The sequence below is a fragment of the Tauraco erythrolophus genome, chromosome 7, assembly GCF_009769465.1.
Source record: "Tauraco erythrolophus isolate bTauEry1 chromosome 7, bTauEry1.pri, whole genome shotgun sequence".
In the NCBI taxonomy this organism is placed as follows: Eukaryota; Metazoa; Chordata; class Aves; order Musophagiformes; family Musophagidae; genus Tauraco; species Tauraco erythrolophus.
In genome coordinates this window covers 34,428,213-34,454,817 of record NC_141471.1, presented here as the reverse complement: position 1 = coordinate 34,454,817, position 26,605 = coordinate 34,428,213, and the positions used below count along the sequence as shown (strand labels likewise).

Here is a 26,605-nt window from a genome sequence, read left to right as displayed (position 1 = left end):
CTCCTTATAAGGCTTTTTTCTCCTTTCCTCCTCCCTCCCCTGTTTTCTCTGTGTGATGGAAATTGGATGATTTTACTGCGTTTTGGGTCTTCCTCAACTGGTGAAGGCCAGGAAGGTTTGTCCTTAAAATGAGTAAATAGGAAACTCCAAGAACTTCTGCAGTGGCTTTTCTGACTCCTAACGACTCATTGTAGAAATACCATATTGTAGGTGACACAGTATTCAGTGTAATGCATTTTTTTCATCTCCAAATGGCAAAAACCACAACAGCAGTTACTATATAATTTTCTCAATTTGTGAAATCGAAAGCAATCTTCATTAACATAAAAAAGCAGCTGACAAGCTGGAAAAAACAGCGTTCTCATTCTTCATTCTTTCCTGCTATACCTTCAGCTTGGTACACAGAAAATGTTGGCCCTGATGCTGGTCAGGGTTGCTCTAAGTTTTATACTGCTACCGTTCCATTGCTTCCAGGGAAGTAACTTTTAATTCCTATCTAATATCATTTAACAATGATTTAAGTCCATCCTTATTAAATTTATCCGACCACATGTTAAATGACTTCCTAGAAAATTGAAACTAAACTAGGTTTGAATATCTTCCAACAAGAAGAATATGATTATTTACATTTGATGATGCCTATTTTCCTCATATGGATATTGCACTTTTTATGTAGTAGAGAGTACTAGACGCAGGGAGAAAACAAGGTTCTTGTACTAACCCTGAACCTTAGTAAAGAACTACACACGCTAAAAAAATACCTGGTAGCATGGAACACCTCTGCTTCCAGTGGCCACATGAGACAACTCAAATCCAGGGATGAAAATTTCCAGGTACCTCAATTAGCAGATAATTTTGAAACAACCCTTAGTCTAGCTGTCTTCATCTCGCTTGGCTGGAGCAAAAGCCATGTTCCCTACAATAATTGCATATGCTTACCTGCTGCCTTCCTGAGGAGTACACTGTTCAACATCCACTGAAAGAGAGGCCATAGCAGATACCGTTTCTGTCTCCTCCCTTTCTCGTTTCTGAGACTCAGCCAGAGCACAATCCACTGGCACAGAGTATGGCTCCACTGACTTCCAGTACTTGCCTAAGGAAAATACACATAATAATTTATGGGATTTTTAGCGAGCATGGTGGTACGAGCATAGTAATCACTTAGTTCAACACTGCGTGATTATAATTTAAAATCGCTGCGGTGTAAGCAGTACAGTTGAAATTTCAGACTGCAGTGCAGAGGTATATTTCGGAACCTAAGAATGCCAAGTTGGAAAGTGCTTTTGTTCCAAGGGCTGTGTCACACCCTTCCCCAGAAGGTAATAAACTGGAGGAGTAACACGCAGACTAATGAACTCATACTGTCAAAAAAGCTATGGGCTTTATCTACACAAGGTGAAGGGAGTTCAGGGCAGGGTTAATAACTAGAAGATCTGATATAGCAGGCAGTTGATGCATACACAGCAAGTAGGACTAGAAAAATGAACATGGTTGCACAAAGTGCTCACATAGCACAGTCTAGAAAAGGGAAAAAGTCAGAAATGCCAGCTCGGACTGAAGTGATGTTGCCAGAACAATCAGGTTTGTTAGTCCTGGATGTTCTTTCTCCTCCAACCTCAGGGCGTATACTAGAACAATAATTTATTTAAAACTTTCATATATGAACTGGCTGTTGCTGGAAAGCTGCCAGATATCATAAGGAATAGAGCTTTCTGGTTTGCCGTGTAAAAACGCAGCAGTGAATTACGAGTATTCTCAGTTTTCTGCCTGCAACAGAAGAGATAGTAAGAAACTTCTCGAGCAATGCAAACAATAATGGCAGGTGGCTCACTGTCAACATGTAAAACGGTCTGCTACTGCAGTACTGCTAAGAAACAGAGGTTGATTAGTGGTAACCAGGTGAACAAGTAAGAATCCACATATGCATTTCTTACAGTCCAGTAATGCACTGAGCACTCACTAATTGCCAGGTGGATGACACCTGGAAATGAGGAGCTTTGGGAAGGCTGGGAGCTCTGGGCCAGAGCTTATCCAGTGTTTAGCAAGAAGCTTCCAGCAGCTGCTGCAGAGGTTGGGTCAGGGTACTTATCTGGGAATTAGACAGAGGGTTTCAACAGCTGTGAAAGAGAGGGGATCAAGTAGGGGACTTTTCCGAGGGCTAAAAGGAGGATTTTAGCAGCTGGGCAGCAGGCTGAGTCGAGGTGCTGATCTGGAGGGTAGCTGGAGGCTTTGACAGCTGGGCGTCCGGGCCAGCGGTAGTGGTGCCTGAAAACTCCCTCTTTGGTAACACAGCTCTCAGCACAGTTTCAGGCTTTTCAAAAGATGAACTTTTCCCTCCAGTGAGAAAGCAGCTGTCAATAAAGCCTGAAAATGTCTTTATTCGAAAACATCGTCGCAAGATGAAAGTCCAAGTCAATCTGCAAGAACAACCAGCGAGCAAGGCCAGCGCGTTTCTTTGAACTCTAATAGTGTGCACGTTTGAGTAGTTAGCAGAATCTTTAAATAACGGGGACCTTCTGGGGATAAAAAGTAAAGTGTATTAAGTATCCTACAAAGTTGAGATTAAGTGTTAGGAGGTTGGCTTTGCTCCAAAAGCATGAAAGACACAGCTAAAAAGTTATGTACATAACAGTAGGCTCAATGATTGGAGCCTGGCAAATTTTATAAAAACAAGACAAAAATATTCTCTATTATTACTGTGCTCAGAGACCATATTCTCTATTCATTAAAAAATACACTAAAAACAAACAAAAAAGTTATATGGGCATTCCACAATGTTCTCACAGATCATATGTGTAAAAGTCAGTCTTTGCAATATACACCCAATTCAAACTCTATAATTTATGAGCTAAATGTTCGCAGAGTGGGTGGGGTTTTTGTTGCAGAAACAGATGTGCAAGAAAATCAAATCTGTTGGCATGGGAATAATACCTCCTCTTGCCTATAAAAGAAATGAACCCATGTTCACTGCTGGAGTTTTCAAGGGCTCTTATTCATAAAATAAAATATTAGTAACCAGCTACCACTGCGTTGCTCTCCTGCAGCAACAATAAAACAGCATCAGTGAGGACTGCTACATCGCATTCGCCCATTCACACACAGGCTCGCACACCAGCTGCCCCCTGAATCCTGACTTTCTTATAACACTAAAACTCAGGGCCAATTCAAGCATATTAGTGGGCTCTCTGTGCCTGTTCAACTGCCCTTCACTCCCAAGCAATTGGGGATTTTCCTTGTTTCCCTGCACTGAGAATTGGATTATGAGAGGGACTTCAGCAGTAAAGAGGGAGAGCAGAGTCAGGGCAGGAAGCAAGTGGTAGCACCTATGCTGCAGTGGAGGCTCCTGGAGAAGGGGAGTACACGGCAGGGTGTTTGCGGTTTGTGAGAGGAAATTTTAAAGCAGCCTCAATCAGGAATAGCACCCAGGCAGCAGCAGGTACCTCGTGCAAAGAGGGCTTTCTGATGCTTGTGAAAAAGCAATGGTAGGCTTTTCTTTAAAATCAGAAATCTGTACTTTACAAATGCCTGTGGCTAGCGGAACAGCTTTGCAAGCTTCTTTTTATACAGGACAACCCATATATGTTGTACACAAAACATATAGGGCTTGCATGTGTGTTCAGCCAAAAGATTTGCAGGCAAAGTCTTGTGGAACGGAGAGGCAATCAGTGTGCAACAGCAAAGGCGCTTTGTCGGAAACTCTAGGTATGCTGTGGATTGACAATTAAATGAACTCAAAAAGCATCTGCCTCAAACTGCTCACATCTCTGAAAATCCCATTTCTACTGTGCTATACTGGAATGTGATATTCTACCAGTCCTGTTACATTCATTGAGAAGAACTTGGTGGAGCTCGGGGGAAAGAATGAAGCATACTACTGGTTTCATTCATACGAAACTCCAAGAGCAATCACAGCTTGCAAGAAAAACAATGAAACCAAATCAGTCTTCTAGGTATGCTTTGGCTTTCAGCATGAAAATGTGCTTAAGTCTCCCTCAAAGATTTGTGGAAGCACTGATTATTACCAGGAAATAATAAAAAGGAACGTTTCTGTCACTGTTACAGGCATTTGTAACAGACAGATTTGGACATACCGCACCATGGCTTGCTTGAAAAAAAACAATTTAAGGGTGATATTCAAGCTAGTGAACAGGATTGTTTAGAAATAGCATATTACATGGGTGTGGGAACTACTACTTCCAAACGTATTACATTTCCAAAGGAGCTTTGGATCACTGTCACAAACAAAACATTTATACAAATTCCATTCTAGTTAGAAAAATATTGTTTCCTCTCATTCTCTAACTAAATATTATATCTTCTTTTTTTTTTTTTTTTTTTTTTTTTTTGCAACAAACACAGTAGAGGGACTGTTTTTGTCTAAAATATTGCTAATATTCATTAGGAAATCTGGATCACAGAAATACAGACCCAATACACATGCAAGCAATCATCCAAACAAATGAGACTTCTCAGCATCTCTTGAGGTGCAACTCCACAGCTTAATGATTTCAGCTTGCATAACTCCCTATAATATTCCACATGTACTTGCCTCTCTTAATTCTATCTAAAAATGTATCCTCCATAAAGCTGCACTGAACTTCCTCAATGCTCCTTTCTGTCATCCAAGCATATTCCTTTCTAATACTTAGTCTCTCTCCAGACACAATGAGGTATGCATAACTTTTTAATAGCTGCAAGAAAAGATAGAATATTGTGTATAAATTACTCCAAACCCTGAGCAGCCCAACTTAGGTTTCAGAAGAACAGCCCACTGGACTGCCATGACTGTATCAGTTCAGCTCAAACTTAAGTGTGGCAAAACTAAGCCACTCTTCAGAGCTTTGGACTATGTTTTTAGACATACACTAGATATTTGTTCCTAAATCATCCTTTCTTTCTGAACTGCCATCTTTTGTGTTTATTTCTAGTAAGACACTATGCCTTTCTAGAGTCAGTATTTTTTTTTTGTTATTTCTCAATTCACTTTTTTTGTTGTTTTGTTTCAGATCAATTTTTCATTAGATATGTGTCTTATTACAAACAGAATTGCATAGTCTTTCCTCATGTCTGTGGCCTACATGCAGCTCTCTGTCCTTATTGTCATTTGCAAATCTGTTGTCTTGCATAGTACATGAATTTCCTTAACTTGCTGATTCCTTTCAGATCATTAACAGGGAATTTCAAGGAGGATATTAACTCATGAGCTACCCCAGGACATACCAGTCAGCAAAAATGACTTACTGGAATTTATCATATACAGCTGACTTAGAGCATTTTCATATTCAGATGACTTCTAGATATAAAGGATTAATTACATACCTACAATGAATTTTGTCACTTCACGACTAAAATCAGATTAAGAAGTACTGCATGGTCAGTGAATAATGCATGGTGTCCCTTTAAAAAAAATGCATTTATTTTATATATATGAAACCCCATTATTTGTGATTCATTTAACATGAAGAATAACATTTGTTATCCATTTGTTATTGTTAAGGAGCCAGCAAATGGCAGAAGTCAGGAAGCTCCCACTGCCTTGGTGAAATGGCAGAGAGCAGAAGACTAAGCAAAAGAGAAATTAAGGGAAGTCTGCGCAGTTGGATTAAGGCAACTGATGGCAAAGAGAAAATTTTTCAGTGAGGCCAGAACAAGTGCCCTAAAGCATCTGAGTAGTAAAGGGTTAGGGTCAGAGTACACAAGTGAAGCAATCAAGTACCTTCTGCATCAGAAACAGAATAAAAACATAAATTTGTTAGCATTGTTCCACGGATCAGTGCACATTTTGAGCTTTTCAACTTTATCTTGAGCTCCTATACATCTCAAAGCGATAACTTGTAAAGCACTGCACAGACTGAATCTGAAGAAACTATTTGTTAGAGCTCTAGTTTACCTGTATCTTCCTGCCCCTCACTGACAAACACCTATTTCATCCAAGCTGCTCTGGAATGGAAAGATTTGGGAATATTCAGGAATCAGAAAGCTCTAAATAATTTCAACGGGTTAGTTTTTCAGGGCTAAATACATAGCAAAAATAAAATAAACAAAAATAAAAGCATATATGTGTATACACAGACACACACACACACACGACACAGCATGTGGGTTTACACATAAAACATTTTCCATCTCTTTTCTCTGAAACAATTGTCTAATGTCTATGACTTCAATTAATAATAAAAAATACCCCAAATCCACCAACCCAAACTGAGAAACATACTTTGAATTTCAGTGGTCTTTTTTAAAGAAGCTATTGCATTCATATTTGGGATTTGGTGCACAATATCTTCCGGGAGAGGCTCCAGCTGCAAGAATAGAATAGAATAATATAAATTTTCAATAAGCCACAGGGAAGTAAAACAAACTGAAACAATCTAATCCTCAGGAAAAGCTCAGCCCAAAAACCAGTTAATGTTTTGCTGGTATCGGTTCTAAAAGTATAGCCATGATTTTGTTTTCTGTTTTCCAGCCATGTAATTGAATTCCAAGGGGCTTTTCTATTGGCTGCAAGACTAATCTATGGAGTCTCTGAAGCAGGTGCATGTCTGTGTATTATTCATTAAAAAAATGCCAGTTATTTGTGTAATTTTTGTAGGTTCCTCACAAACCAAATTCCACTGCGTCTGTATACGCAGCTGGGCGCTCCAAACAAAACCTTGCTGAAGCCACACTGGAACCGAAGTGTACACTCTATTATCTTTATTTTTCTAGTGTTATTACATCTAACCATCTTACGCATTTTAAGATTTATAGGGGAAAACCATAAAACACAGCTGCTTTTACTAGCTTTGCATTAATTTTGAATAAAGTAGTAGATAAAACATGGTTATACAGATCGGCAGTAAGACTTCTCTAAGCAAGTTTTTTATAGAGTCAGCTGCATTTTAATTAGACAGTTTTAATGATATATTCTTTGAGTAGGGCTGCATCATAGTAAATCAGCAGAAGGAAGTGTTCTGTTACTGCACAGTTATTTTTGCCCTGCAATGGACAGATATACCAAACAAACTGTATTTTGAAATTCATCCACATGTGCTTTTTTTGTCCACCTTCCATACATTTTCTCCTAGAAAAAGGGCAATATATCGCCTGGTTTTAATGCCTCTTCCTGTACTGTAAAGTCTCCTTGAACTATGCTTGGGGAGCAGCCAGTTTTTCCGCTTCCTCACATAGGCTGCTAAAGCTGGTCATGGAGGCGTGCTTCCTGCGGAGTCAGGAGTAGCAACCATGTCAAGGTAGACAAGGAAGACTGATATCAATACCAATCGCTCTTCTATAAAACTAAGGAAGTTTTACCATCGCTGACAGGAGACATCTGTACTGCAGACAAAACTCCTTTCTTAAGCATGCCTGGGTCTACTTTAAACGAGGTCAAGTGAAGCCCACCCAAGGAGCTTCCTCTGTGAAGTTAATAGTTCAGTAGCCATCATATATTGTCCTCTGGATCGCTACCGCTGCATTGCTACCCACCAACTAGATAAAATCAGCTTTGATCCAAGTACACAAAGTGGGAAGTAACTGCAGTGTAGATACTCCCTTAGTGGTGTTATTTTAAGCAAGCTCAGCTACAAATCCCAGAACTTCTGAGATTTTACCATTATGACCAGCAGTGAATGCCTGTCAGGGATAAAGACATTGCAAATACCACCAGTCTTTTGGAGTCCTGGTAACTAAAATAAATAGGGCTGTTCGTGTCATTATTTCCTTAGAATCCCATATAATATTGCAGCTGGAAGATTTCCTTGTCGCTAAAAACAATAGCATTATGTTTTGTTTTCAAATAGCATAAATCACTCCATTTTGGGCAGTGAGAAATTGTGCAGAGAAGTGCTGGTAGGACCTAACTGGGTACTGTCTCTACTTGATTACCAAGGAGGCCAAACTGCAAAGGAAGACTGTTGCTATCTAATTTGTATCATGGATTAGAATGAGAGCAATTACAATAAAAATAATATTTATGGATACATTTGCAATTCTTAAACCACATGCACTTCATGATCTTCATAGGTTACTCTATTTGGTAACTCTTGCGGGAGAAAACTGCATATTTATGAAAATGCCCGCCAACAGATCAAACTTCACAGATTTTAGAACAATAATCCATATAATAACCTTAATAATCCATACCTGGGGTTAGGTAGATAAATCGCACTTGCTTTTATCACTTGTTATTTTCTGTTTACAGCAACCTGTCATTTGGCCAGGAAAAGGACAAAATCCTGAAGTTTTGTTGGTTGTACTGGGTGCAGGAACACAGAAGGGGAAGCAAACAGTAGCTTAAGTTTCTGTTTTGACAATTTCCTAATTCCTAAGGCTCTGACAACCAATTCACTCCCCTGAAGCAGGAGAAAATAGCTCCAGGCTGTAACAGTAGGAATAATAGTGCAAGGTATGGAATTGCCAGACTGTAACATCTGAGAGCTGTGTCTTGCTTTGCCGTTTGAGTACCTTGAGATTCTTTCTGCAGACCTCTTGTACTAATTATTAAACTGGAAGCAACTGATGTAGAGACAGCTAGAAGAGATTTCCTATTAAAAGGTGAATATTTTGTTGCCATCTTCAGACCTGGATTTTTGCAGCCAAAAAATTGTCTGGACTTTTCCTATTATATCAGACTCCTCTTTATTTATCGGTTCAGAAATAAATTGTTTAACAAGTAGGCTACATTTGAATATCTAGACATAAAAGATGAATATTTAGAAATGGTAGATGTGTTTTTAGAAATCAAGATAAGCTGATGAATCATGAAAGAAAAGAAGAAAAAGGGTCAAACATCCAACAATTATTCCAATCATTACTCCATTTGTTAGCTCTACTAACAGATCTATAGGTGACATGAGTATGATAGTCACATTTGGTTGTTTCCTTAACTCTTTTTTCCACAAAACTTTCATTTTTCATCCCAAGCTCGGCTTCTCCTCTGAAGCTGTTCTGCCTTCTCACTCTTAGGGATAGCCACACAGAACTTGGATCCTCTTCCATATGAGGGAAAACTTATCACACTCCAGAAGTAAGCTCATTACATCATATACCCTATTCAGCCCAAATGTAGTACTATTACAAAAACACTGTAGAAATAAAGCCAGTGGCTTATGGCAGCTATTTCTATACACTTTGAAATGAGACTGTCTGCATTCGAAAGAATTATTTCTGTTGGCAACTATCCACTATACAACTGTATAGACATAGGGGTGTCCCTGGAAAATATCAGCAGTTAGATCCAAGAGTGAACAAAAGAAATTACCCACCACCTGGCATATATGGCGCTATCACCTTCCCGCCTACACTTATTGGCATTCAGATCATGAAGTCTATTAAATCTGGAGGCTAACAGAAAGGAAGCTGAAAAGAGCACTGGAAATACACTGTCAGGAAAGAAATCTCTCAGAGAAGAACAGTTCAAGTCCGTGCAGAAATAACCAAACCACTGGAGAAACAGTTTGGACTAGACACAGAGAGTCACATTTTCAAAGGTTTTAAATGGCTGAATTGGGCTTTTGTGCCAAAACTGGCAGATGAAAGTAGAAACCGTGTCCACTAATCATTTTCAAAGTAGGAAAAACAATGTAAACGGGCAAAAATCACTTGGGCTGACTAAGTCTACCAGAGGCATATAAACAAATGTTTGGAGATGGAATTGATGGAGATTTCATGTGCCCAGAAGGTGATCTGAAATGATCCTTGGGAATGCGGACAGAATCTGAAACTACAGCAGTCTGTACTGAGCTAGAAAATCTAGGAATTCTTTCAATATCTGCACTGTCCTTAGCACTGTCACATCTTAAAGCACCAAGACTGTCTTCAAAGAAGATTGTTGCAGAGTGCAGTGAGAGATAACTGAGAAGTGAGTCAATTGCAAGCATAAGGTAAGGAGCATGGAGAGTCCTGACAGAAGCAGCAGAAGGGGAGGAGGCAGGCAGGCTCCTCTGGGATGTCTAGGTTGCAGGAGAAGCCCTACAACCTCCCTTTCCCAGATACACCGTGCAAGAGGCATATCAGGCCAAAGACTGGTCTTTGCTGCTTTTAGGGTCGCCTATGATTACAGTGAACTAAGTTCAAAGATCTCACAGGTCCGCTGTGTACTTGTATTAGCAAACTTCTCAAAGTTTCTGCATTTTCTGTTTATATGTAAGCACTTTAGGCAGGTATTGTTGTGATCCACTGTTACAACGTGGTACATAAATGAGTCAGTTTTCAGTAGGGAATAGGTTCAAAGGCACAAAGGATCATTAGAACCTATCAGTCCCTGAAAAACAAGAGATGCCTTGGAAATATGTAACTTTGGAATCAGAATATTCCTTGTTTTCTTGGAAAAACCACTTCCTGACTAGTATTGCCCACCTTGGAGACTTGATATTACCATACTGACCTCTGGCACAGTTTCCTATTCCATCTAATTCTCTATTTCTGGGCCAATTTCTGGACTCTGGGTTTATGCAGTAGCAGTTGACAGGTGGCTTAGACTCAGTGTTAATTATTTTCTAGTATTAGACTCAGATTAACAATGAGGATGTGAGACTGTGACTAAGTTTACCATGCAATTTAAAATTGATCTCAGGCCATATTCACTTCCATGAATATTTCCATTTTGGAGAGAGAAACGCTTACCTGTTCCGGCAAATAGCCCCTTTTAACGCAGTCCAGGCCCTCTTGGCAGAGCTCACTGCCTAGCTGGCAAGCAGCCCCAGATTCACACTGAATTCCACAAAGGAGGAGAATGCCAACTTTTCATCATCAGCAGGAAAGCTGCAGAGTATGAGCTTTCCACTTAAATTACCATCCCCTCCTAAATGCCAGCTCAACAGATTGCAAGAAAGAAGCACATACTTCACACTCTGCAAGAAAATTGTCCAGTATAAGTTTTCAAGCATGCTTGGGAGCCAACCAATCACAATGTTTTGTCAAATTCTGCTTCAGACTGAAATTCAAGCCAGAAGAATATTTACTAGAAGATGTTAAATTTAGTCACTTAAAAATGTTTTTGCACTTAGGGCCAAATTCAGCCTTGGCCGCCACAGTCAATGAGAGCAGACTCGCATCCTCTGTGTGCCTTTGTTGCAGGGTCCCGCTGGGCAGAGCACACTGTGGACTGCACTCCTCTGTTTCCTCTATGCAAAGAAGAGCATGACCCCATCTGTGACTAATTATCACTTGTTATAGACCACAGCAAACTGCAGTACCACGTAGAGCTAAGAGACACTGCCCAAACCTGTAGACAGATTAGAGGGACCGTGATGTTAGACTGACTTCTATGTCCCATGGAAATATCCCACCTAGCTGCTTGAAAAGGGATGGGATGAAGGAAGAATTAAATCCTTAGTTTTTAACTCAAAAAGTTTTGTGCTTGAAGGAACCCTTCCTTAGTCTCTCTGGCTGCAGAAGAACTCCCAACTGAACGCAGTTACATTGGAAATAAGCTGTAAGATTTAGGATACTGAACTCAAAGACAGCTTATCCCTGAGGGTTTTTTAAATCCATGTAGTGCCTCTTCAAAAGTAATGTGGAGGAAAGAAACCAGAACCTATCCTTGCATCAACACAGCAGCCTTACTCACCACCACCTGGCACTGAAAGGCATAGCAGAGGTCTTTATAGCACTGAAGCTAGGACAGACAAAATACTGTAGTGCATCCATTCTCCATGACAAAGATTTTTGGGAAAAATCAAAATTTTCAACCTAATTTTCACACACTTCTTGAAACAGCATACAAATCTTAACATTTAATTATTTTCTTCATTGAAATAATTTGTGTATCTACATATGCTTTAAAAATAAGTATTTGAAACTATACAATCAGTGAAAAACTGTAGAAACATTTAAAGACTATCATAATATATGAAAAAAATAAATTTTAAGCACAAGAGTATATTACCATCTCAGAAATGCTTACATTTAAAAGCAATATATCTTCTCTAGTTATCTGATTCCATCACTTCCTTTGTTTTGACAGATGCCCTTTTAATGGACAAGTTCTCAAATCATGTGGAGAAAATTCAGGGATGTTTTAAAGTAAATGATGCTCATCCTACCTTTTTACCTTCCAGAAGGATTTCCTTGTTTTCATTTTGAATTTCAAGGGAATCCAGCTGCTTAATCTCTTCTCACCTCTTAGGAAGATTTCATTCCAAGGAGATAACCTACAGTGCTCTTAATTAGCTCTGCAAATGGTCAAATGGGTTTTTCTCAAAGTGACATGGAAATTTTCTGCTGGTACACAGAAACATGGACAAGAAAACCTGAGATCTTGATTTTTTTTTTCAAAAAGTAATTTTATATGTAAGCTTTCTAATTAATAATTTCATTTTTATAAAATTTATCCTTATCTTTATGACTATAATTTCCTTTTTAATTTTCTCATAATTTAGGGAGAGATTCACACAATCAAACCATTGAGCCATTTCAGATACTATAGGGTGTCTTGCCTCATCTCCAGTTGCTGCTCAGAAAAGGTGTGAATCTCCTCTAAGTTCTGCGTTAGATCTTCCAGTCCTGTGCTGATGTCCTGGATACTCTAAGGTATCTAAAAAGGCACTAGGCCTTAGGTGTTAGAAAGAAACAATTAACAATATAAGTACATCTAATCAGAGAAAACCAACAATTATACTCGCATTTGTGTTTCTGTGAAAATTTGAAATTATTGTTCAAAAGTACTTCTGCAGAGTTCAGAAGTATTGACCAGACATAGATGGGCCTGATAGCTCATATAAATTCTGAGCTCTTCCAAAAAAAGAGACCTTTTTAATAGTTTTTTTTTGGTTAGTCTTCAAAATCAACAACTGTATGCAGGAATGTCCTGTGCCATGCTCAAATTATTTAAAGATTAGTGCACTAGTGCATTCTTCTCCTAGTGGCTCTACTTGCATTTGTTAGGAGAAGAATACAAAGTTATCTTGCTAAATGGATCTATATGTGCTACAGGCCACATATAACTAAAAGCAAAATGTATCTATTTTGACTGTTAATCTGTTTTCCTTCTTAGTGTTCGGAGACAAATTAAGAAAAGAAAGCATTTTTCACTTATAAATTTGATGTTACCTCTACATATCAGACCAGCTCTCCATGAAAGTTAGAAGTGGTGGCTAGTTTTACAATTACTCTTTTTTAAAAAATGTTATTCTGCTGGTAGTAGAACATATCAAGCAGTGAATTTCTGTATTGACAAGTCCTGGCCAAAAACAACAAAAGAAAAGAAAAAGTTTTTAAAAAAACCTGGAAAATGTTTATGAATTCTAATCCTCAGCACATGAATAAATACATCTGACAAACTGCAGAGTACCTTACAAAGGCCTTTCCCAACCTTTCTAATTTGAGTTCAATTACATGTGTAGTGTTTAGAAACCGAAGTTCGTTTTGCCAATGTTTTTAAACTGGGGTTGCACTGCATACCATTATTTGTAAAAGTGAAGGGCAGATAATAAGTTATAATTATCCTATTAATCACCTGTAAAGAATTGCATTCAAGGAAGAATGCATCCTCAAATTACAGTAATTGGTTGCTTGAAGAGAAAAGTTTTTTTCTGTCCTTGGCAGGAACACACTTGGAGTTTGCTGTGCAAGTTCATGAATATTATGCTGAAATCAAGCTATGTATATGCTATGGGCCATATGGTAGAGATTGCCATAAATCTATAGATGTCAACAGACGTGCTGATTTCTAACTGCTAACTAGGTATCAGGCTTCCTCATTAGTGTCTGCTCCTCAGCAACACCTTTACTTAATTCTTTTAAGCAAACATCAGTTTCTTACGGCAGTGTTGGTAACAACATCCTCTCTGGAGTATTTTTGTCTTCTTAGCAGCCACAGTATATTTTCTCTTTGAAATTCTGCTGCACAAGACCATTTAATGCATGTCCCTGAAGACAATGCTGTGAGTAAGAGTGCATGAGAATAATGCTTATTGCATGAGATGTTTTGAGATATTAATTATCATATTCTTTTCTAAGTGAATTAAAAATGGCTGCACGGTTGTTTGTTTTCATTCTCAGTTATTGAATTTTTGTTTCTCCTGGAATTTGATTTGTTGTGTTTTGCAAACAGACAGACTCACAATTTATCTAAGTTCCTGGTCTCTAATTACTCTAAAATAAAACGGAAGAAAGTCTCTCTTCCAGTACACTTATCCCATTCCTTTTTCTCACAAGGAGTATTTTTTCTCAGATAATGACTAGTCAGTGACAGCAGAAACAGCAATTGGGTGTGACATAGTGTTAAAACAAAACCAGGCAGTTTTCATAAATGGGTAGCACCACCAAATGGTCATAGCTGGATAGAGGGACCCAGGCATCTACACAGAGGAAGACACATCACATGAGGACATCACCCAGTGGGTGGATGATGGTAGAGCAGTGGATGTGGTCAATCTTGACTTCAGTAAGGCATTCGACACAGTCTCCCACAGCATCCTCACAGCTAAACTGACGAAGTGTGGTCTGGATGACCGGATAGTGAGGTGGATTGTGAACTGGCTGAAGGATAGAAGCCAGAGAGTAGTGGTCAATGGGACAGAGTCCAGTTGGAGGCCTGTATCCAGCGGAGTTCCTCAAGGGTCGGTACTGGGACCTGTATTGTTCAACATATTCATCGATGATTTGGATGAAGGAATAGAGTGCATGGTCAGCAAGTTTGCTGATGACACTAAACTGGGAGGAGTGGCTGACACACCTGAAGGCTGTGCTGCCATTCAGAGAGACCTGGACAGGCTGGAGAGTTGGGCGGGGAGAAATTTAATGAAGTACAACAAAGGCAAGTGTAGAATCTTGTATTTGGGTAAGAACAACCCCATGTACCAGTACAAGTTGGGGACTGAACTGCTGGGGAGCAGCACAGAGGAAAGGGACCGGGGGGTCGTGGTGGAGAGCAGGATGACCATGAGCCAGCAATGTGCCCTTGTGGCCAAGAAGGCCAATGGCATCCTGGGGTGTATTAGAAGGGATGTGGTTAGTAGGTCGAGAGAGGTTCTCCTCCCCCTCTACTCTGCCCTGGTGAGGCCGCATCTGGAATATTGTGTCCATTTCTGGGCCCCTCAGTTCAAGAAGGACAAGGAACTGCTTGAGAGAGTCCAGCGCAGGGCCACAAAGATGATCAAGGGAGTGGAGCATCTCCCTTATGAGGAAAGGCTGAGGGAGCTGGGTCTCTTTAGCTTGGAGAAGAGGAGACTGAGGGGGGACCTCATTAATGTTTATAAATATGTAAAGGGTGACTGTCATGAGAATGGAGCCAGGCTCTTCTCTGTGGCATCCAATGATAGGACAAGGGGAAATGGATATAAGCTGGAACACAGGAGGTTCCGCTTAAACATGAGGAAGAACTTCTTCCCAGTAAGGGTAACAGAACACTGGAACAGGCTGCCCAGAGAGGTTGTAGAGTCTCTTTCTCTGGAGATGTTCAAAACCCGCCTGGACGCGTTCTTGTGTGATCTGATCTAGGTTGTCCTGCTCCAGCAGGGAGATTGGACTAGATGATCCTTTGAGGTCCCTTCCAATCCCTAACATTCTGCGATTCTGTGATTCTGTGATCAGCATTGTACCATTTGCATTAAGCCCATGAGGGTGGGAATTTCAGAGAATGGGTTTAGAAGGGCTATGAAAAGCCACTGATGCTATAAGATACTACCACAGGGAAGACGACGACAGAGCATATCAATGACAGTGCCCTGGAATGGCAGCTGATCAGGAAGGCAACGCTGCATTCACTAAGATTGTCAAAGGCCTCAAGCTATGTTTTGTAATCCATATTTCAGCACCTAAATAAAAGGACCAACATTGAGCTGAGCATCTTTTTCAAAAGTGCAGGTCACCACACTGGAAAACTGTCTAAACTGTCTTTATGGGACTTGTCAAAGATGAAAGTAGAAAAAACCCAAGGAAAGCTTTATTTTTTTTTTTTTGTGGACATATCTACTTCTTTGCATTTCTGAGAATAATTTTGAAAAAGCTATTAGTTCATTCAGTGCATGTATAATGTAAAAAAATATTAAGCATAAAAATGTTTTTCTCAATGAGTCGTAAAGATGAAAAGCAAAGGTTTAAAAGAACATGTTGAAAGTCCTTCTATCCAATATCCATCAGAAGACACATTATTTCACATTATTCACATAGGTATGAAGTCTTAACGTGGAAGGGAACTGTCAGACTACCTTGCAATTTCGCACTAATATATTTGATTGGAGAGATTATATAGCTATTGCCACTCCCTCTGGGGGAAAAAAAATAAGTAACACACTGCATTTTATAAGAAGATCTTGCAAAATTCACAACTTATGGTAAAGGTTTTCGCCCTTTCATAAATTATTTTGGCTGCACCTTCAGCAAGCTTATTTTCCTTCTCGCCGTATTTATAGGAGAAAAGATGTTTTCTAGTGGACAACAGGAAAATTTTCAGTAATATGAATGCTTCTCTTTTCTTTGTGTACATAAATAGTACGTACTCTGCTTAGTCTGATAGTCCACTCTCAAAAGTTTTAAAATAATATATACAGTGTTTGATAAATCTTGGACACTCCATTTAAATCACATACAGATTAACCTGAATCTTCATTTATAACTTTAAAAAACCAAAATTTTTGAAGTCTTGTACACAGTTATTAATGTTGTTCAATTTCGCATGTCAGTTGAAGTGTCAAAATACTGCAAAGAATGTGCCTTTGCAAGTTCCTAAGATTACTAGACACCATGCAAAGGCAGGATTTTTTTCATGATAGTTATCTGGAAGGTCCAAACCTGATTGATGATATGCACACCAATGACTACGAATGGTGTCAAGTCTGGTATTCAGCACAACATCACCAAAAGCAATTTTGAGGTATTAAAACTTGCTCAGAACTGGGAATAATTTAGGCAAACACTAAAGGATTTATATAATCATCTAATTCAGAGGTATTTATCCAAACCAGCTCATCTGAGGTCTGCTCATTTCTAAGACATGTTCAGATTGCATGGTCTTTATATCAAATGCAGAAAGGACAGATGCCATTGTTACTAAAAGAAAAACAAAAGAGTTTCAGCAAACTTGGATCATTCTCTCCACCTACTATGATTTATGTTTTACCTCATTTCCTAAAAGGGCGTTTATACAGGCTTCAGATGCATCACAGATGGCAGTAAGGTCATGTCCTCCCTCCAGTGCCAGCACGACACGGCCATCCGCTAGCTTCAGCAATTGCTTGGTTAGGTGACCAAAACCTAGTATTCAAATACAGTAGTGCAAATAATTAAAGCAGAACAGATATTACTGGCATATTTCACATCTGCTGCATGAGAATGTAGAAAGCTCACGGATATTGCACAGGGAGCATGGGATACATTTAGTCCAGTATCCTGTTTCTGACTATGACCCACACCAGATGCTTTGAAGTTAGGTATATGGAACTTTGTACAAGGCAGATGTGAGATAATGTCCCTCATGCTGATCTCCAATAGCTGGAGATTAGTTGAAACATGAGGTTGTCTCTCTTCTTACCGTTGTTAACCATTATTACCCTGAACTCTCTTCCTATTTGCACACCAATGTGACATATATCCAAATTATTTAGAGAGATCTGACATAACCCTGGTCATTTATGGCATCGATATGACAAATAATATTTTAAGTCAAACCGTGATACTATAATTAAAAATAATTATATTTTTCAGATGAGATGATGAAATTTTTAATTACAAACTGCTTCTTCTCTGTACTTGAGGTTTGAGTATAGTGTACAACTCTGGACTGAAAAATAGTGGAAACGTATGTTACCTCTTAGCTCCATTTTGAAGTGGTTTTGGAAGCTGCACTAACAACTAGCTCACTTATTTTGATTCAAGGTTGAAACTGTCCAGAACTTCACAGATATCTCTACCAATATCACTCATTCCTGATCAACAATGTTCTCAGCAATTATGCACCACAGTCAAAAATGACAGTACTTCATTTTATGTGGTGATCTATAACTACATAAACACTTCCACAAAGTTTTCATCTGTGATTCAAGTAAAATTAATTTATTTCATTTTTAATGACAAGAAAAAATGCATTAAAAATATTAATTTGGAGAGAAGATTTGGAGAGAAGTTTTGAGGCAGTTTCCTGGGACAGCTGTTGTTTTTGATTAATCTCCTTTAAATGAGTAATAATAAGTAAAGCTTTGAAATTATTGAAGTTAAAAACCCATCACATCTTGCTGTTAACTTTTCCACTTGGTCTGCTCTAGTTGCTCTGCTTGGGGTCATCACTACTCATTCCAGTGTACTTCTTAGCCTTCAATAAAGCATTTAGAAGGTACTCACTAAAGTCTGGGGCTGTATAAAGACAAAAGGAAAATCAACATCTATTTAATACGTTCTAGTGCAGAAGGTCATCAAAAATTAAAAACTAAAAAAAAATTACAAGCATATTTTCTAGATAAATTTCCGAAGACACAGACTTAAGGTCTGATCTGGCAAACGAACAATCACACAATTATGTCCGTTTACATCTCAGGACTTTGTTAAGCACATGCCCAACTATTTTTAGAATAGGGACTTTAACGATACCAGATTTTGTTTAACTGTGCAGACAAAAAAAAAAAATCTACTTGCCACTTAATCTGTAGATGATCACAGAAGACTTGAGGTGAAATATTTTTTCCTTAAGCCACTCCACAATCTTCTGTACCCTCTAAGAACTGCAGTTTTGATTCTAGCAAAGTAACTACACTGTGGTTCAAATTACATACAGGGTTGAAAACCAAATAAAATCTTAAACTCTCATTTAAGCTCAATCTTTCCTCATGAAAGAAAAAAAACACCCACACTCAATCCTCTCTACAAAAGACCAAATTTAGAGAGGATAATAAAAGTGAAGGAAGGAGTGGAATGAGGATAACCTTTGATCTTTAGCCAATTTCTACTTTCTTTTACCTACAGGATTTATTTCTGCCTGCATGTTACACATGTGATCTTCAGATTCATAAGAAGAGAGTGCCAACAGCGTAAAGTGAGTTGTACACACAGCGTTTAAAGGAAATGAAGAAGAATGAACAGATGCAGACTCCCCACATCTACAACTCACCCTTTGGGTCTGTGAGAAATCCAACAGCAATTTCAAGACAACATTATCCTTCATGTTATACAGCTTCTGCGAAGAAGGGAAAGCTCTACCATGTTTCCCCTGCACATTTTGAAAATTTTGTATGACCACAAACGTTGCTACTGCCACATCGTAATTTTCTGAGGTATGTGTGGCAATAAATGAAAGACTCTCTCAACGCTTTTTGCTTCTTTTAGGCAACCATACATAATATAACTCATGGACATTGTTACAATATTAGTTTGCTTGGTTTCTTAATGATTTGCCTAGTATCAATGCCATAATAATAATCTCCGGCTGAGGCAGGATCCATGCAATGAGCCATACAGAAAGCATCTTTCCCAACAGAGATGACTGTAATAAGACAAAGGTTGCCAAACCAAATCAACATGATGGGGGCTTTTCTTCAGTGTAATTGCCCTGAGAAAGTAAAGGTGACTTGCTGGAAAGGGAGGGAATAACTTTAGTCAACAGTACCACCATTGCTGGTGGCTAAATGAGTTATGGAAATTCTTAACAAAGAAACTTGGATCCTAATGTCACTGCAGCAACCTAGGAAATACATTAGCCGCCTCAAGGAAATCCCCTGGAGTGCAGAATTAACAAAATGGAAAGAAAGGAATCCCAGTCAAGTAATGATTTTAAGATGAGCTGTAGTTCATGCCAAATAATTAAGAAAAACAAGCAGAAAATAGTAACAAGCACCATGAAAAGAATCAGTCACCTCCCCTGATATAAGGATTGACGCTCCATTGACAAATTCTAAGGTGATAAAGGAGTCAGACAAGTATTTTGAATCCTGGATCTTCCAACCCACATGAATTTCTAGAAATCAGCAGCAGTTCTTTGTCCTTCTGACAAAGGTGTCAGCTATGATGCTGGCTTTAAAAGATGTTTTCAGTTTGGATATACTATTGTCTAAAACTATACGCTTTTGAAGTGATGCATAACCGTTACAAGTTAGTGGCATTTTATAAAAACAGAAAAAGTTCAGTTATAAAATCCAAAGTCATGTTAAAATATTGGCGCTTGATTTCCAGTCCAGTCTTAAATGGACATTGTTTCTTTGAAGCTGCAGGTGCATTTGCGCCGTTTAGAGCCTGACTCAATGACAGCCATCTATTAGTCAGAGCTTGAAAAGGCCCTGGCAGAATTCACAGTTATTTGTGTCCATAAACATGGGTAAAAAGTCACATATTAATAATTAAAAACCAGAAAAATCCAGTCATTTCAGTCAACAAGTGAGAAAAAATTACGTATACTGGGATATTTCTCAAATCTTGATTTGCTCAGTGGATTTGTAATTCAGAGGAGTAGCAGAATTTTTTAATGTTAGGCTCATGCAGTGTGCCAGGAAATTGTGAGCATGATTTTGTGCCAACTATTATTTTCATAATTTCTGTAATATAAATGTTAAAAGTACCTATTTCCTGCACAGATCCAATATTTAGACATCCAGGGTAGAATTTGCAAAAGCACTTAATATTTGTTTGCTGTGATCCTAGTAAAGACAATGATAAACCTTCAATTAGCACAAGAAACATTAAAACATTACTAAGTAGTTCTGAAAATCCTGCTCACTAAATAGTTTACATTTTCCTGACAAAAAAGCTGTGGGTGCACAATTGTACATCTAAGCAAAAAAGACTAGATTCAAACGGAAACCATTATAACCCATGCTATGTATTGGAGAAATATTCAGTACATGAGCTGTTATCTGCCAACCTTTGAAGTAAAAATATAAACTTTTAAAACAGAGACGTAACACATACTTTTTGATTATACCCTTTCCATTCCTTCAGTGCTATTAACGGAGGACATGCACTATTCAGCCTTATTTAAGAAAATATTCTACTATGGGAAGGGAGAAAGAGAGAAAAGTAATACTGTATTATACCAGTGAGCAATCTACCAGGCTGTTATTGAAGGACACAACGTACTAATCACTTGAATTGCTGTCTGAGCAAGTAATTCAGGTTTTAGTGGACTGATCTCCTGGTACAACACTAAGAGCCCTGTTGTTTTTTTTTTCTTTTGTAGCAGAGAAGCTCCCCATGTGCTCCTTCTAGTTCTGCCAAATAGCAAGGAATGATATAGGTGAAGCTTCTGCACTATTTGACTCTACCTGGACTTACTGAAAACCAAGAAAATGTTAAACCATATAAAAAGAGAACCTGGAGTTTTTTCACTTTTTTCTTTCCGTTTTTTAGGTATCCTTAGTCTGACAACCTGAAATGGAAAGTGGCAAACAGAGAGCAGGTAAAAGACTTCGGAACCAGGACTGCTCCCCTCCAAGGAATTCATCACACAACTGTGTTGTGTATTACAGCTAGATGAAGTAAAGCTAATAAGTCAGAGTTTGCATGTACAGCCTCCCATTTCGAGAAAGAAGACAACCTGTGAATTTATTCTTTTTACGTCCTTTCCTCAGCGGACAGGAAAGGAACCATATGGACAGCGTACACTCCCAGCCAGCATCACAGCACTCCTTGTGTGCATGAACAATCATACACGCAACTTCAATTTGCTGGCCAGCAAATGTGCAAAAATCCAGATAGTGGGGAGTAAACCTCTCTCAACAGAAGACAGACCTCTTCCCTCTCCCCCACTGTGCATAAGGAGAGCAGATGTCTCCTGCACAGTCCCTTTTTGGGTGGCAGCAGGCTGAAGAGAGCAGAGCTGTGGCTCTGGCCCTTGCTCAGAGGAGGCTGCTGGTGGAGGAGCAAGGACACGTCAACAACGGAGAGGCTAGCAAAGCTTTGGAGTTATGGAGAAAGCCTCAGCTTTCTCAGCCACAGCAGCGGGGCCCCAACAGCTCTTTTGGCTTTAACGTCTTAAAAGCTACAATCCGACCCAAATTGCAGGCAGAGTTCTGGTGAGCTCCTCTGGCTACTCGGAGCAGCCTGGAGAGGAATACATGCAAAACGCAAAAACTCCACAGTCTCTGTCCTGGACCTCCAAGCATGTATTTAACTATTATTTACCATTTAATCATGTCATTACTGTCTAATTTATTTGAGAATGTGTTTTCCTCTCATTAAAACTGTTGCAATGATCGCTGCCAAAAGTCTACCCACCAGTGTTCTGCATTACTTCCCTGTGGTTCCTTTGTGATTATTTGATTAATTTTCATTGATACTCTTCCAACAATAGCATCTAAAATTAACTGGGTCAGTTTTTACATAACTTCCTGAGTCATCAGGCTACGTGTCCTAAATAAATATGTCCATACAGGAGTCAAATGATAATTTACCCTTCCAGCACTGGCGGGAGCTAGAACTTTTGCAAAGCTTGTGTTCTATGATAAGAAAACATTTTCTTCTCAGGTCTTAATTCAGGACCTTTTATTCAATCAAAACTTCATTTGGATTAAGTCAGAGGTTTGACTCAGTTGGCAGGATGTGGCCCTGAGTAAGGGGAGAAAGGGAGATATTGATGCCAAATACATTCTTATGAAAAACATTTTCCAAATGGCTGAAATTACGAATGTTAGTGTGGAGGCACCTGAATTTAAATGGTAGAGATCTGGCCTCTAGGCATTAGCTGCTGATTTCTTGCTTTTAATACCGGAGAAGGAAGCTCAGTAACACTTCAAATTACATGTCTCAAGCAGGCATTTAATTTAGATTAAATTAGACAGTAATTGTACGTTAAATAAATACCAATGGTCTCAGGAACACATTTTTTATGGATTAACAATTTTATGTAATAGATGTTTTTATTGCATGCCTGTTAGTTCTACAGTAATATGTTTTTCACAATTAGCTGCTCTTTAGCTCCTACGCTGAACATAACTTATTAAATCTCTATTAAGTTCATACTGAAGGATATATAGGATACCCCTTCAAAAGCCAAATAATGCAAATCTGTGTCACTACAGGAAAAAGTCACCTTGACAACTCAGTAGAATGGTCTGGGCATCTTCAACGCTCCTGAGATATGTTTGTATCTGAGCAGGCCATACAGACCATTGCACTTGCTTAGCTCTCTGGGAAGGAAGAACTTGTACATCTTCACCACACAATGGGAGTACTGACCTCCTGACAAAATGTTCCTCAGAGAAAACACATGGAGGAAGAAGACTTCCTCAAACTCTTCTCCCAGCTAATTAATACTTTAAAAAAAAAAAAAAAAAGGAAAGGATTACTTTTGTACCCTGTATTATCAAGCAGTAGGGGTTCTGCATCCTCCAGGAAAGGTCATAGTGATGTACAAAATAATAATGATGTTTTTAGAGCTGTTATAACACTGTCATGCGGATTCAGAGGGAAAATATTCAACCACAGATTTCAGCTGCCAGAGTCAAAGCAGGAACCTTTGGATACTCCCAAAACTGGCTGGATGTTTTTAGCTCTGTTCTTACTTGCTCTGTGCCTTCCTTTCTTCTCAGTTTCCTCACATTCTCTTCATCTCTACCCCATCTCACATCTGGTTTAATTGATAATTTCTCCACTGTCCTGCCATCCTCCTTCTTTTTTTTTTTTATTTATTTTGCTTCCTATTTAGTAAATCCTCTACCAGGTAAAGCTGGCCAGGAAGCAAAATTATTTGCCCCACAGAGTTCTTCATGTTTTTTTTTAGGAACATGTAGCTGCTCTGCATCAGAAGGCAAGAGGCAAGACAGGAAATGTAGAACTGCAAATGGCAAGGTGATATTTCAGAAGCAGATTCAGATGTCTCTGAAAAGGGCTGGTGTTTCACATCTGGCTGGTGAGGAGATTCACCATGGGGTTTGGGGTGGATTTCTTTTCTTTCTTTCTTTCTTTCTTTCTTTCTTTCTTTCTTTCTTTCTTTCTTTCTTTCTTTCTTTCTTTCTTTCTTTCTTTCTTTCTTTCTTTCTTTCTTTCTTTCTTTCTTTCTTTCTTTCTTTCTTTCTTTCTTTTTCTTTCTTTCTTTCTTTTTCTTTCTTTCTTTCTTTCTTTCTTTCTTTCTTTCTTTCTTTCTTTCTTTCTTTCTTTCTTTCTTTCTCTTTCTTTCTTTCTTTCTTTCTTTCTTTCTTTCTTTCTTTCTTTCTTTCTTTCTTTCTTTCTTTCTTTCTTTCTTTCTTTCTTTTTCTTTCTTTCTTTTTCTTTCTTTCTTTCTTTCTTTCTTTCTTTCTTTCTTTCTTTCTTTCTTTCTTTCTTTCTTTCTTTCTTTCTTTCTTTCTTTCTTTCTTTCTTTCTTTCTTTCTTTCTTCTTTCTTTCTTTCTTTCTTTCTTTCTTTCTTTCTTTCTTTCTTTCTTTCTTTCTTCCTTTCTTCCTTTCTTCCTTTCTTCCTTTCCTTTCTTCCTTTCTTCCTTTCTTTCTCTTTCTCTCTTTCTTTCTTTCTTTCTCTCTTCCCTTCCCCCCCCAGCCCCCCACCTCCAGAGATTAAAAATACCTTTAAAGGAATTCTATGGGGATAGTCTAATGAGTCTGATAATTATTTACTGAAAATCTGTCCCATGTATTGTGAAATCTGCTGAGCTGATAGTGTAAATGGTAATACTCTTATGACGGTAACTTCTTTCAAATCTGATCAAGTTGCCTGATTTAAACTGATTTAAACTGATATACAATATATGCACCTGATGTTACAAATTACAGATGATTATATCTCAAAATCTCAGTCCAGACTCAGTAAGGGGTTGGCTGGAAAAGAAGACATTTGATAAAAAAAATAATTCAAAGTATGAAGAATTTATTTCTAATCCACTCTGGAATGAAAATCAGATACTACTATTGACTATCCAAATAAATCTGTAAGCTTGATTAAGTTTAGAGAAATTTATTATAATGCTACTGACTATAAAATCAACTTGACACATTTTTAAAATATGTGGGGCAAAGTTTCTGCTGCTATAAATGAGTATAGCTGAAATGTGGGCACTGAGTTATGACTGCAGACAATCTGATGGGAAGATCTAGCCTTATTTCTTTTTTTAACTGATGAAAAGTTAAGTCAGTTAATTTTGAATTGACCCGAGAGACTTACACAAAGGATCTGATTTAAAGCCCATCACTCAGAAGCCGAGAACTGACTGCCATTTTCTGAAGATGGTCTACAAAATTCTGCCAAGAAAAGCAGCATGGACTAAACGATCTTTCCAACATATACAGTTTCTCAGGGTCTACAAATTAAGGCTCTCACTTTATTTGCAGTCATTTATTGACCCTGCCACATCAACATATCGCATTAAATTAAGGGCTAGTTCCTTAGCCAGTGTTAATCAGCATATACCATTATCTAAAGACCTGGCCTCCAGATGTGGATCATTCATCATTCCAGGACTAGAGACATAGATACAATAAGCATATCAGGGATGGGTTCTTGTAGGTGGATAGACGAGGTAAATACTCTATTTCCTGACCAATTTGGCATCAAGTCTCCTGGTGAACTCAGTATTAGCATCGGAGGTCTAGCGCCCCTCAAGATTTGCATCATGTTGTTTAATAAACATCATTTTATAATATCAGGAGGGAATAAGGCAGTGCATTTCTAAGGGATTACTGTACATCTCAAGTAGTTACTCACTTTCCCTCTGGCCATGTGCCCGTTAACCCCACCTGACATATGCTATAATCACCCAGAAATGCACTGCCTGTCATCACTTATTGAAAAGGTAATGTGTAAAACTCATTAAAGGAAATGGTATTGAAACTAGGTTTAGGGTCTGAGTCCTTACAGTCTTCTGATTAATTGCAATTTCCAAGTAAAATACATTGAGCAGCTTTCTATTATGCTGTTCTATTACAAAAACGTGTAAGAATTAAGGATGTGATTTCAACCTATACAACAGCCCCTTTGTCCCTTTTCATACTATTAAAAGGACACACACCTTGAAATGGTGGGTAAAACCCCACAGAGTAAAAGAAACTGTAGCTACCATTTGAATGACATAGGTGGCTCTATCCAGCCTTCTTCCCGAACGGAGAAGTCATGTCAGAACCTTGTCACTCATGTTATTACACAGCAGAGTTTGCAAGAGCCTTAAATTGCTGGGAACACAAGAAAAGGTGACAGGGAATTGCATGGGCCTCAGGTGAAGACAGGACTGATGCCACTCTGTTCTGATGCACAGTCAGTGGAAATACATAGAAGATGTTTTTATTTACTGTTCCCCAGAACAAAATCTATGACTTATCCTCATCACAGATATGTAAAATTTTTAAAGAATGAGAGTAAAGATGTTTCTTTTTTCTTTTCTTTTTTTTTTTTTTTTTTTGTCACTTCGTAGACATGAGGGCAAGTTCTAGCTGCTGGGCAAATGAGAGGGCTTCATGCACAACACAACTTGTGGTCTGGAACAAGTTAATTGGAATAGGAGCGGCCTCTTTGTTTCCCCAGAAATTCTTCCCTCTGGAAACATATATGAGAATAAAATCTTTTCTTAGAATATTGAATATCTCATCCCTGTCTTTCCAGTCTTCTGACATACGGTTCTCAGAAAAAGCCCTTTTGTGAGCTTCTGCAGCCAAGCAGAGACCCACAAATTACTGCTTGAGAACTAGTGCTCCAGAAACTCTCATGGAATTCTTCACCCAATGTTTTTCTACCTTTTCTTAGAGAAACTTAAAAAAGTGATTATAACAATGCCTGGGTGA

The 26,605-nt window shown here is 38.5% G+C and overlaps 1 protein-coding gene across 1 annotated transcript in view; it reads right to left on the bottom strand.

The window, feature by feature from the left end:
• Window positions 1-26,605, bottom strand: part of HDAC9 (histone deacetylase 9) — a 412,038-nt gene that overhangs the window by 8,715 nt on the left and 376,718 nt on the right. The window contains 3 exon segments of the mRNA XM_086615076.1: window positions 940-1,093; window positions 6,218-6,302; window positions 17,045-17,178. Coding sequence (XP_086471202.1) covers window positions 940-1,093; window positions 6,218-6,302; window positions 17,045-17,178 — 373 coding nt within the window.